The sequence below is a fragment of the Paralichthys olivaceus genome, chromosome 19 (genome assembly GCF_024713975.1).
Source record: "Paralichthys olivaceus isolate ysfri-2021 chromosome 19, ASM2471397v2, whole genome shotgun sequence".
NCBI classification, from domain to species: Eukaryota; Metazoa; Chordata; class Actinopteri; order Pleuronectiformes; family Paralichthyidae; genus Paralichthys; species Paralichthys olivaceus.
The window spans coordinates 9992565-10006647 of record NC_091111.1 but is presented as its reverse complement, the minus strand read 5'-3'; the positions used below and the strand labels follow the sequence as shown (position 1 = coordinate 10006647).

General features: G+C 41.3%; 1 protein-coding gene across 1 annotated transcript in view; it reads right to left on the bottom strand.

Moving 5' to 3' along the window:
• Window positions 1-14083, bottom strand: part of nbas (NBAS subunit of NRZ tethering complex) — a 143665-nt gene that overhangs the window by 100335 nt on the left and 29247 nt on the right. Inside the window, exons 20-24 of the mRNA XM_069514751.1 lie at window positions 13030-13134; window positions 12520-12656; window positions 8670-8756; window positions 7363-7516; window positions 1221-1406 (exon numbers count right to left, since the gene is read on the bottom strand). Of these exons, the coding sequence (XP_069370852.1) occupies window positions 1221-1406; window positions 7363-7516; window positions 8670-8756; window positions 12520-12656; window positions 13030-13134 (669 nt within the window). The remainder of the gene's footprint in view (window positions 1-1220; window positions 1407-7362; window positions 7517-8669; window positions 8757-12519; window positions 12657-13029; window positions 13135-14083) is intronic.

The window sequence follows — 14083 nt, the reverse complement described above, 5'->3', positions numbered from 1 at the left end:
AAGAGTACATACCCACCCTGTGAGAACATTTCCTTGTTCATGGAAATAGAAATATCTCCTCTGTTGTAATGTTTTTAGAACATTAAAAAGTATTTGAAACTAAATTTACCATGTGATTAAACTTGAGCTACAATAGCTCCAGTACTGTATGTGGGCTGTTCTGCAGATCGTGAGGACGCATGTCAGGTTTGTGCAGAGCTCTGCACCAGCTATGTGCCAGCTCCGACAGATAAGAGAGCACCCATGGGGAAAATGAGAGGTGTGTGCAGGTGCTAAATGCAAACTTGCACACCCACACGCCAACATTTTACTTTGCTGTACTACGTCGCTGATAAAGAAAGACATCAGACACAGGCAAGGAGGGAGATTTAATCTGAGCTAGTTTGGTAAACATTCACAGACACGCACACACAGACACACTCAGTGCCCAAAGGGAGAACCAGTCAAACAGCATGTGTTAGTGCAGTCAACAACATTAGCTGGCTGCCTGCCTATATGGCAGATCCTACTGGCAGTGGTCCTCACAGGCTAAAGCTGGCAGTTATTAGCGACAATTTAGAGGACAGCTCATATTATGTACTCCAAGGGGACTTGTAACTGTACTAAGTGCTGCAGACTGGCTTTCATAGCTCTATCGCTGCCTTTGGATCCCAAGTTCATGTAGTCAAATATCAGGGATTTCAGGAATGAAAAGGAACTCATTTACTGTGGGATTTCTATTCAACGCTGCAGTTTTTCTGATGGATGTTTTTGCCCATTCAAGTGGTTATTAGTTAAACATTGTGTTCTTTAAAGAAACAATCAAGGATTGAAGTCAATGATAGAACTATGAAGCTTTAAAATGAAATGTAGTTGTAGGCAAATAGCCTGGAAATTATTCTTATCTTTTTTTAGACAATTAACACCTCAGTTAGTGTGAATTAGAACATTTAACACTTTTTATAATTATAATAACTACAAATTATAATTAATAAATGTTAGAATGCAAAATACTATGTAATAGGGGGAGAGAGATATTTTTATTTCAATAACATGATCTTTTTCAAAACTGTGACAGCCTAGTGAGAGCAACACCCGTCAAACAATTTAAAATTAAAATAATTTTACAACATAAGAATGTCACTTTAAAAGTAATTATCAGTTAGGAAACATATGACAAAACGTCTGGCAAAGAAAAGGGGAGCGTGTGAAACCTGAAAGGTGAAAATTGTGCAACTTACATTTTTCATGAGCAGGCGGAGCTTATCGATGTCACTTAACTGCTGCAGGTCTTTAAATGTCAGACTCAATTCGCATGATGTTTCATACACAAGCGTTTCCATGGTGACCAAGTCATCACACAGCAGCGTCAACCCAGGGATCTCCCGCTCCTTCCCCAGGCGCACCAGTGACAGGGCGCAGTCCACCTGGTGTGCGGTAACAAATTGCAACGAGAGAGACAGAAAGAGAAGAAATGAAAAAGGAATATCAGAAGATGAAAGTGAATGAGTGTGCATACCACAACCCTGCTAACAAACAAACACACACCAAAATCTAACCTCATGGCTGACGTAAAAATATTTTCAGTCGTACTGACAGATGCTGATCCCAACCACAACCGTTTTGATAAAGCTAATTACAGCCCGCCTTATCCTAGTAATTAACCATACAAATGAGTGTTTCTGCTAATACTAGAATCTGATCTTATTTGATACTATTAATAGGAATCCTTCAAGGTGTTCCGGAGGTATCACATTAAAAAGGCAAAAATGTGCTTTGTGAGTCGTTATTGACCACCAATATCTCATCAGTTCACCCTTGAGTCCAAGTGAATGTTTTTTTACACCAAAAAAAATCCCCTCAAGGCATTCTTGAGATATCGTGTTCAAGAGAATGAGATGGACAGTCAGAGGCATAAAAATGAAACAAATGGATTGGTCAGCAAGTCGACTGAGTGATGACGGCAATAAACACGAAAAGACATTAAAAACAAAAGAAAATAAATTCACACACACACACACACACACACACACACACACACACACACACACACACACACACACACACACACACACACACACACACACACACACACACACACACACACACACACACACACACACACACACACACGTGAACCAAGGGCGTAAGATGTAAATAAAGCCGCCATTTTAACCGGTGTCATTACCACTTTAAAAAATGCTGCCAGACCACCCTCAGGAAAGGCCATTTAATAATGCTGAATGCCTTTTCAGCATCGAGTGATGGCAAACGCATCCTTCGTCTCGTGTAATATATTTAACACTCTGTACATTATTTAAGTCTTGTCTCGCTGGCTGTATTTTAACGATCAAATGTGTCCAATCCACTTTTGCTCATTTCACAGAAAACGAAAGTGTTGCTTCTTCAGACGCACGTTTTAAAAAAAGGGTTCTACTTAATTAATCATGGGTGTGTGTTGGGCATGACATGCAATGAACCAAATGGAGAGCCATCTCCAATTCCCTTAAAAAGCCAGATGTCGTTGCACTTCGGCATATTGCGAGCAGACCATCTGTGTGTGTAACAAGTGTGCATGTGTTGTGCACCCGCCTATGTAGGTGTGAATAACTCTTTTGATAAAGCAGCCTTAAAATAACAGTGAACTACACATAACCATGCAGCGGACTTCAGATTTCAGGATTTTGTTATTTACAAGTGCAATCATTTCCTGCTGCCTCGAGATCATGTACCAACAATGCGCCTCACCAAACCTCATATTAAGACGCCCATGGGTGTTCAGATGGTCGTGAGCATATTCGATAACGTATGTGAACGTGTGCACTGTATGGTAAAACAGTGTGAGTCTGGGACTAGCAAAGGCTCTTGTGTTTTGTTTGAATATAGCAATACTAGCAGCTCTGTGACATTTTAATGTGTATTGTAAAGCTGAAGCCAAACTGTCAAACAAAACCAAAATATAGTTTAAACCAAAGTTGTGACGTGATCATGGTTTTAGATGAAAAGTCTGGTGATCAGAAAAGTTCACAAAGCCCATTTGTGCATGAAAATCCAACAACTGTGAAGACAATTCAATTCAATCACTAATGACAGGAGGGACTAGGAACAGTCTGATCACTAAACTCAGCAGAACATCCTGTCAATCCATCCAAAAGATCTTCAGACATTATTTCAGACTTGATGAAAGAGATGGACTGACAAACCAACTGACTAAAAACTATCTCTTCAAATATATCTTCCATCTTAAAGCAGGGTTTCTCATGGTTTCAACAATTTAAGTTAAGACTTTTTAAGACCACAATGAATAAAATGTAGGATTTATGTCAAGGAAGGAAAATCAGGAGAGTTTAATCCAGATTATTGAATGCTGCAATAACCCTGTAACATGGAGCTTCTGCCACCCTGTTCACTTTTAGTGTGAGATGACTAATGTAACAACAACAAATAAGTCACTCCAGAAGTCCTGGAGGATAATGAAGTAATCCCACTCAAATTCAACTTCTAACAACATGACATCTAATTAAGGAAACTCCAGAATGGGGAAGAAATAACATAGACCCTATAGTCAGACACAACACAGCACAGACGCTCTGCAGATATCCAACATTTGTGAAACCTGTGATGTTTAATCTCTACATTGTGACATATGCTGAATGACCTTTGTGGTTATTTTTGATGTTGTGTACTTTATAGTGCTGTCTTTATTGTTTGGGCAGTAACAGACGTTCTTCAAAGCAAAGCCACACATAATTGAAAACGTGTTGCTGTGAACACATGAAACATAATGAAAACAACAATATCTCACCAATCAAAACCCAAATAGAACAGATCAGTTACGACTAATATCCAATCATTAGTCGTTGGACAACACAACAGGAAAGATTTGGGGCTTCCCACTACTCACATTGATAAAATTTCATCCAGAAGAGCAACCGATCAATATCCGACCACCTTTATGCTGGCAGCTTGCCCAGCCAATTGATGCTCATCCACCTGTGGATAGAAGCCAATCAATAGCAGATGCCGCTGGGCCCCTGTAGTGATGATTGCTTACTCTCCACCTTTCAGAGGAGAGCCCATTGACGTAGCGGTTAGAGTAGCGTCTTGCTTGCACATGCACACAAACACAGAGGTTCTGCAACCTCGTCCTCTTCAGTTTATCTCAACAAGTTTCTGGCTGAATAAATAACTGCGTGCCTTCATTTGTAAAAATGTACACATACACATACACACTAACGCGCGCACACAAACACCTTGAGTTAGAGCCTGAGCAATTAGACACGAGAGAGAGGAATCTATTGATCTCACTGTGAGTAAAGATCCTCTGAGTTCTCACCATCCCGCTCTCCTTATCTCCTTTCCCTGCTCTCAAGAGATAGATTCCCCCTGCCAACAGCAGAGTATTCAGCTGTTAAAATTTCTCACTTTTTAATTACCACCTCCCATTCTCATTCTCTCCTCCAATAGGGACACAACAATCCAACTTTTTCATTCCTGGGATTGAAACCAGCACTTGGGCTTTGGGTATTAGCTGATGCAGAGTACCGATCTGATATCAGGGTTTAATTATAAGCGTATACTTCACTGTGTGGAAGAGACTATAGGGTCATACTTGCGTAATGCTTGTATACTGCGGAACCTTTGTTTTTAGCTACCTCCATACAATATTAGCTCTCCTTCTCAAAAAATATATACAGGTCTACCATCACACTGCAGAAAGACAATGTAGTAAGTGGGAATCTAGACATCAACAGAGGTCCTGTTCACACCTGACAACATGTCTGATGTCACTCTGCTTGTGTGCGTGTCAATGTGTGTTTCTGTGAGTCAGAGAGAAAGGTAGAGATAGAGCAGTGTCAGGAGGGGCTTGATTAAACAATGCTGCGCCTGGAACCTGCACATTATATTAACAAAACATTTCACCTGCATGAAACAAATCATTATGTGTTGGTCAGTGTTGATATTGTGGCAGTGAAGTGTTGAAATACTTTAAGTCATCGTCAAACGGGAGCGGGTCAGAGGACGTCATCTGAGTAGGACGTCATATATGACACAGGATGCATTTAAAGTTCACAGACCACCTCCAAATGTGGTTTGAGATATTGGACCTCAGGACGCATTCACGACACATTTAGGTGCCTTCAGACCTCAATTTAGTGGATAACACAGGATGGATGTTAATGATGTCCCCGATAACTTATGAAGCCCATTGAAACAGCACTGAAATGTTGCCTCCCTACTCTTTAACAAACTTCTATCTTCTGCCTCCCTCTTTGTCTCGAGTTTCCTTTTAACCATCTTTGTTTTTTCCTGCCTGTCCAATCTCAGTCCTTTTTTCCAAACATAATTTTCACATGTTCTCTTCAACTGTGTTCAATTTTTGCATCTTCTCTCACTTCACACCTCTTGACTGAACTGTGCAACAGTAATTATGGTTGGTCTTTGTTTGAACTCTCACTCTGGCCCTTTGCCTTCTGTGTATGTCCGTCTCTGCTCTGTCTGCTTTTTCCAAATCCAACCGCTCATTTTGTGACATTTTGCAACCAACACTTGTTTTTAAACACCCTTTATTTCTATCCTTTCACCCCCTTACAACGGGTTATTTTCTTTCCAGCAGACAACTCTTTCCATGAGATTAGTTTCTTTTTTTACCTCAACATCTGTTAGTGCTGTCCTCTCCTTTTCTTTTTTTGTAACTTACTTTAACCTAACAAGGGATGTTGCACTGGCCAAGCGTTTTTTCTTTTCTTCTTTCTTTTGGTTGCGCTTCCATTCTCTGATTTTTCAAACCTGTCTCTCTCTCTTTCTGTCTCTAAGTCATCTTGTCAATCTTCCCATTCAGTGCCTCGCTTCCTGCCGCTCTGTGACTGGTTTAGAATTCACGCTTACTCTGATGTGGCTCCTTTTAATCAAACCCCATTTTCCTCTATTAAACCGCTCTCCCGAGCATAAACATGGCCAGATGAAGGATGGGAGGAGGGTGCAAACGAGGGAGAACAAATGAGACGAAAAAAGTAAAGAGGGCAGGAAGAGTGTGTGTGGGGGGGGGAGTTGTTCCAACGTCTCTCTATGTCGCTTCTCCGTGTGGGTTTGAAAGCGAGAAAGAACTGTGTGAAAGAGCAGGAGACATAAGCGTTAGGGATGGTCCCAAGAGGCTCCTGGAGTAACGCGTGAGAGAGCAAAACCAGATGAGGTCTAATTAAAAGGGAACAAGAGAGAGAATGAAAGAGAGAGCCTGTGTGTTTCCTAGACATTAACGGAGACCTGCTCCTGCACAAACACTCTGTCACTCACTGTCTCCTATTTCTCCTTCGTGGATGATGAAAGATTCTCCAGTCGTCTTCGAGATTGAGCAACGCACCCCCCAAATCTTCCTCCTTCATCCTCCTTACACCCAGTGAAAGGGATGAAATGGAGAGATGAAGGGGAAAGACATGACTGCACCCTAGTTAGTCCTTTCACAAAGACAAAAGAGAGCCCTGTGACAACCTTGATCCATCACTGTAAGGGAGGCAAAGAGGCGAAAGAGCGGCGGTGTGGATGGTGTGGGTGGAGAGAGTAGGCAGCTCCGGCAGTTACATCCCATTACTCCACTAAACAAGTCCTATCAAGTCCTATTTTTCAGTTCCAGCAACAGAACTGCACATGACAGAAGCTTTGGTTACTCTTCATTAGAAGCCCATATGGTAAATATGATAATGGCTGTCACAGATAGGATCAAAGTGACCTTGACTGATGGAGGTTGGCAACATCTCTTCTGCAGCCTAAACCCCTGTTCATCACATTTTTCTGCTCCAATGAAAGAAGAGATAACGAAGGAAAGAAATGTGTCACGGCAACAATCTTCCAGTTTGCCAGATGTCTATTGATTCCTCTCTGCTGCTGGAAGTTTCAACTGAGGATCCTGAGAAGAAACCTGAGCAGGGTGTGAAAACAGGTTTCACCATGAAAAAGGGAAATTTCTACCAGTTGGACTTTCACAAAAAAAAACTAATTACAAGGTGAAAATGAGGACAACAGAATGTCCCATGATTCTGTGCAAGTGGTAGCTGCTGAGAGCCAAAACGCTTGAGGAACACTTCTTTGCAGCCAGCTGTCTGAACAGCACTTTCACAGTTTAAAGCCCCGACTTAAAGATTTAAAGATGGTAAAGAGGTACACTGATGATCTAGCTATTATGATTTCTTGTCCAACCATGTTGGAGAGCAAGAAATGGAGCGTGGGTGAAAAACAATGCCGTCATGAAAAGGGCTAAGATGCATTAACCACATTAACACAGGGGGTGGTAACTCCACACATTTTCAGATTGGTTTGAAAAGTTGTGATGCAAGGAGGTTCAACCATCCAACAAGCACTACAGGTGGAGTGTACTGATGTTGGCACCTGTCTGGAGCAGGAGTCGATGTCCTGGGCTCTGCTGTGATACCAGTCTGTCAGCAGCTCGATGGAGGGTGTGGCTGCGCGGAACCTCAGCAGCTCTGGAACCTCCTCATACAGGAAACTGTCATCATCAAAAAAGTTCTGCTCCAGCACCGCTCTGAGGAGGACATTGGGAAGGAGCGTTTTAAATGTGTTTTGCAAACGTGTATTTTATTCATAATATTTTTTAGGGAAGCAATTCGGCTGGTGGTATTCTGATTTATTGTAATAAAAAAATACCTAAATCAACAATGAATCGTTTTTCTTATGTGTTAGCCAGTTTCGGATATATCTTCAACCTCTACACCACAGAGGTCTCCAGAAACACATCATGGGTAACACTGTTAGGTGACGGTGCCCATTCTAAACCTGGCTGCTTGCTTGGCCTGTGCTAATGCTGGTTGCAGCTGAACCTGAAACTGTAAAGTGACCTGCAGTAGCTGAGACGCAGTGCAATTCCTCTGGCCAAATGTGAAGCTGATTAAATAAAAGGTTCTTGAGATATAATTTCCATAGGTAGAATGAATATTTTAACTTTAACGACTTCCTCAGTAGGGATCAATGGGTTCAGGGCTGAAGGTCAAAAAATTGTCAGAAAGTGGCAGACTAACACTGTTGCTTTTGGTCTTTTCATGGGTTTGTTGAGAATAACGAAAATAGAATATCACCAGCCTTGTTTTTTCAGAGGGAGTAGACAGTGTTAGCTCAAAAAGGGAGAGAAAAAAGAAACAATAAAAATATGGAGAATAAACCACAGAAGCAGAGGAAGAAAAACAAATAAGCGTGTGAGATGACACATGTCATAAACACGGTCTTAGACATCGCTGGCATCACCGTAACTCCACACGGTATCACAATTTCACCCTGCAGTTCCTGGCCAAGGATGCCACAGCTGCCAACTGATAATGTGACAGTGAACAAAAGAGCAATAAAAAAAAAAACTTGAGAAATAAAATTGCAAATGAAGCTGGCCTCCGTACAGGAGCAGGCAAATGGCATAAACTGGCGGTGCAATGAGATCTGGTATTAGTTGTTATGGTTCTGTTTAACATTTGGATAAGAGGATGTCAAGTTTCACATAATGATCTCAACATAAGCATCTGTCCGTTATGGAGCAGAAATTCTTGCAATCCTACGCTTTATTATCATGGGTAGGGTAAGAGTTTATTATGATACACAGTATTTTATTGTCCAAGCTTGGTTTATTGTAATGCTTTCCCTGCAATGCCATGATGCCGCGTGTTTATATCGAGAGTGATGTCACGGTTTACCTGCAGTCCTCTGCCTCGCACCAGTCCATCTCTCTGTGTCTCTGCTCATCCCATGGAATTAGTACCAACTCGCCTCCGTCATCCAGACTGGGAATAGAAGAAAAAAAAGAGGCAGAAAGAGATGTAGTAAAAAAAAAAAAAAAAAAGGCAAAAGCAGAGTAAGACAAAGAGGAAAAAAGGGACAGAGACATACACAATTGGAATAAGGGTCAGTTTTATGAAAAAGCACAATGGCACTCAGTAGAGAACATATCTCCCCCAAGCCCCAACAGACCCTTTAAATTAAATCAAAAGCTGCACCAAATTTCATACACTCATAGATATGAGTTAGCTCAGTGTGTCTGTTTGTTCCATCAAGATCCATGAATTAATCCCTGGGAAAACGGTGAAAATGTCAAAAGGCACCACCTCAAATGCAGTTGAATGCCTCCGCCAACCAATGCATCGTCCACATCTAAAATGTGACTCTAAGTGAACATCTGTGCCAAATTCGTAAGGATTTTCTTAAGGCATTCTTAAGATTAAGCATTCAAATGTTAACAGGGATCTGGAACTTGACCTTTGACCACCAAAATCTTTTCAGTTCATCCTTTAGTCAAACTGGACATTTGGACTGAATTTGAAGACATTCCTTGGAAGGCTTCTTGAGATATTATGTTCACAAGAATGGGACAGGCGGAAAACCCAACAACGTAACGCCTATAACCAGTGGCTGTTGCTGTCATGGAGTCATAAAAACATATGAGGAGGGGTCCAAAAATAAACCACTCCTTCCCACCCACCTATCATAGCACTTGAAACATCATCAAAGACATTTACTGTCTCGTACTAAACATGGTCGTAAACTACAGGAAAACCCAGCTGGAAGGCAGCAACATATGGGGAATGGAAAAAAGCAGAGAATAGTACAGAAGGAACAGGTAGTAGACGAAAAAAAACAAAAGCACATCAATAAACAAGTCAAAGAACTTAACGAAAAGAGTCTGAGTCGTGCCTCGGCTGTAAACACCGAGGGCTTTTATTTTCTAAACTCTATGTTGGTGCTATACTTTACTTCTTCCTGGTCTCCTTGAGTGTGAGGAAGAAAAATAGGGAGGGATGAATAGGGAAGTGAAGAATGACTGTAACCTTGTGTGCCACTGCTGACATGACTCAGACAGAGAAACACACACCAAAATATATAAATGCACCAACACACACTGACTCACTGGGATGAACAGAAGCCTTTTTATCCCTTATCCTGCGATTAAAGCTTTTCATCTTATCTATTTGTCTGTAGACAGAAAAATAAGTACTGTTGTAAAACTCGAGGAGATAGTGTGGGCTACAAATCATAACTTTGGAGCAGTTACAAGCTAAGAGCACACACTTACATACTTACACACACGCTGCTGTAGCTGTTTTGAAACACGGCCATAAATTCTATGCAATCACAAAATACATAAGAAGTGTCCAAGAAGCTGATTTGGTTTATGTCAGGATGCAAAAGTAGACGGAATGTTTTTTAACCAACACTTCAACACAAGTTCTTCCCTTCTAACAGATATCCAGACATCTCACTGCTTCTCCTTAAAAATCTCATTCTCTTTTTTTTTTTCCTGTCGTTCCCTGACGCCGTGCTCCTCTTTCTTCATTAAAGACAGCCAGGTTGGAGGGTGGAGAGTAAATATTGGTGTGAGCACTCGGATATCGATGGGAGGAATGAGTTATTTCACGTCCCCTCCCCTAATATACTCCTCTTCAGCCTGAGAGAGAGAGAAGAGCCGAAAGTGGGGCGGCAGGAATATGGAGATGGCATTTGAGCTTATTTTCATTTCCACTGGGCTGCACCCTTTCGAGCTGCAGGCAAAGTTCTTGCAACAAAAACACAACTGTTCTGCATTCTTCCATGTGTAGAGGGTTCCCTCATAGAAACTGATCAATATTGCAGGAGAAAGTTTTCCCCCTTCCAGTGAAGCAAGACTTTAGTAAATAAATAGTGAGTGAGCTCCAAACAGATGGCTTGGGCCGGCTCCTTCTGCTGCAGTGTCGGAGCGAGTGCTGTTGAGGCAGCAGTTGGTGCTCACAGGCTGGGGAAAATAGGAAACTGCCCCACAGCGGCAGAGCCATGATGGATGCCCACTGCAGAGCCACAGCCGCCTGACCTCCATACAAACTCAGACATGGCTAATAAAAGGGTGCAGTATAGAGGAGTGTGTATGTGTGCGTGCCTGCGTGTGTAAAAACTATATGAGGAGTTATTTCTATATGGTAAATGTTTTTTAGCTCATGACTCCAGGGGACTTTAGACTTGTGCATGTGTTTATTTGTAGAAATGACGATGTGGTATATGAGAGAACATAGGAATGGTGAAGGAAGATGATAAAGGTGAGGAGAAATGAAGAGTCTGTCACCTCTGTTACAGAACCATAAGGGCAATCAGAAATTTCTTCCCCTCCAAAACACTCCATCATCTCCTTGTCACATCCCCTCTCGCAAACTTCTCCCCTTCAGTGCTCTTTGATTCTCACAGATGAAATGTATTTTGAGGTCGAAAAAGCAGACCAAAAATTACAGTTGCAATTATTGCAGCCGGTATTGTATCATTTTAAGGTGTTCATACTTTATATGTAAATTTTAAAAAGGTGGCCATTGAGTCTCTTTCCTATTATTTTCTTTCCTGTGTGACAGAGTCAGCCCTGAAGCCGTTGCTTACACTAGTGTAATGGAAGAACGCGTGTGTGTGCGTGTGTGTGTATGTGTGTGTGTGCGTGTGTGTGTGATTGTGTGTGTATGTGTGTATGTGTGTGTGTGCGTGTGTGTGTGTGTGTGTGTGTGTGTGTGTGTGTGTGTATGTGTGTGATTGTGTGTGTATGTGTGTGTGTGTGTTTGTGTGTGTTTCTCAAGGACAGAAGATGACTCCAGCTGTGTAAAGGCGAAGACAAAGAAGACAACGTGTGAAAGGTCTTTCAGCAAGTGCTCTATAAGGGATATGAATCTCATGTTGAATGGTTTCAATTTGTGATGTTGTGAAAAGAGACTTGTACGTTCCAGAGGTGTAAATATTCATTTACAGACATAAGAAAAGCTATGTGACCCTGTGGTCACGCATGCTGTTTTTACTGTATATGCCACAATAGCAATTGTTGTATGAGGAGAATCAAAGAATAATAATATGGGAGCATAAAATGACAGGCTACTAGTTTTTCAGTTTGTGTAAATGTGCACATTTTTACTTTTAGACCCTTTTAGACTGAGCCAATGCACCGATTTATAGAAAATAAATATTTTCAAATACCTTAACTTCCATATCGAACATGTAAAGTTTTTTTGTTCATTAGAGATCAGATTAGACAAAGATAAAATGGCAAAATCTGGAATTTAACAATGACAAAATCTCAAGCTCTTTTCAGTGACCTTAAAACACACAATCTGAACAAGAATGACCTCCTCACAACTGTGTACCTCATCCAATCAATGGAGTTGCAGGTACAATCCATATCTCACGCGTTCACCCTTGAGTGCAAGTGAATGTTTGTGCCAAATTTGAGAAAATTCCCTCAAGGTTTTTCTGAGTTTTCATGATCACTAGAATGTGATAGACAGATGGAGGGAAAGACAGCATGATGCCTCTGGCGACCGCTGTTGGTGTAATAACATATGTTCTCTTAAGTTCCACTGGATAATTGAACTAGAACATGTCATTGACACCGATACACTCAGCTCTGAGTCATTGGTGACTGGACACTGCTCAATTCTCATTAAAACACATGTTTAAATTGATATGAGAGAACAGTTCGACCTCTTGTTTTTAGGTGAGATTTTAACTGATCTATATCTTTAGGACCATGTGTATTTGTGTGGGTCTCACCAGGCCTCAGGCAGCAGGATGGTGTACTCGTGTGGAGAGGTGGTTTCTGGGAAATTGTTAAGGAGGGCTAGTCGGTGCTGGAGGAGATCCGCTCCATGGTAAGTGAAGAGGATGTCCAGAGCCTGCACGTTACTCTCCTGAAGAAAAAAATATTTATGATCCAACAGATAAAAACTATAAATTAATTAAATCATACATAATATTCTATTATTATATAAATTAGAGGCTAGATAAAAGAAACACCTCTTTGTATAACACAACTTAAACTATATTACAACCTCTCTAAAACTGTTTGAACAAAAACTTAACCTTTAACTTTAACCTTGATCAACCTTATGATGATAGAATTTACTGAAGGACTGTTGTATTAGACTGTGTTTGTCTAAGCTAAGTGTACCTAATAAACTGATAACTGACTGTATATCAAATTAGAGCTAAACAGAGTTGCAGACAGCTAAAATGAACAAATCAAATGACACATTAGTGGATGATGCAGGAATCTGATGTTACCCTTGCATAGTTCCTTGCAGACAAAACTATATTTTGACTGCGGAACTTCTTGAAGAACTCTGCGTCGTATTTCTGCTCTGCTGCGTGAGGGCCACCGAGTATTTCCTGCGGAGTGTCAGAAAGAGAAAGAGGAATATAACAGTGGTTCATAAAAAGATGGTTTTGAAGGAGATGTTTATCTTTCCAGAGAAGATGGAGTGAGTGGACGGATAGAAAGTCAAACTAAAGATGAGAGGAGAGGAGTCAGGAGACGATGTGACTGCAAATGAGTCCAATAAGGCAAAGTCAACAGAGATGCTATTTAAACTTTCTAGCGTACAGCTGTCTGAACCATCTGAGGGAGGTGTGTGTGTGTGTGTGTGTGTGTGTGTGTGTGGGTGTGGGTGTGTGTGTGTGTACATACACATATGTCAGGAGGGAACATTTGTTGGCATGGCCTTTGGCTTGGAGGGATTTATGTGTGTCCGTGTGTAAAAAATCTCTGTAGCCTACTGTAGGCCAGACTGTGTGTGTGTGTGTGTGTGTGTGTGTGTGTGTGTGTGTGTGTGTGTGTGTGTGTGTGTGTGTGTGTCTTGATGGATAGCCTTTGAATGGGCCGTATGCAGACAGAGCCGGCCGAAGTCGGGATGATAAAAACCCTAATATCATATTCATAGACAGCCAGAGAAAATGGATTGGGGCAAGAGGAAATTGCTGCAGTTACCATGACAATGTCCGAATAAAAAGAGAGACGTCATTCTGTCTGTGTTGAATATGTAGCAGAGTGAAAACTGATCTCTCCTCTCCAGAAAAGGAGAAAGTGTCATCCTGTTCACTGTTGATTTATTGTGGATGAGAAGTGTGTGCATGTTAATGCTCCTCGTAAATCTAAAATCCAGAGTGTTTGGAAGTTGCCTGTATCAAAGTTTGAATCAAAGCTTCCATCCATCTATCCTGCACTAACACTCATACACTGGATATCTACTGGTTTTATAGTCAAACCATATGTTCTTGTGTCTCTCAGATGTAAGATTACCAAACTAGTGTGTGATCTCTGGTTGACTGGACAGGAAAC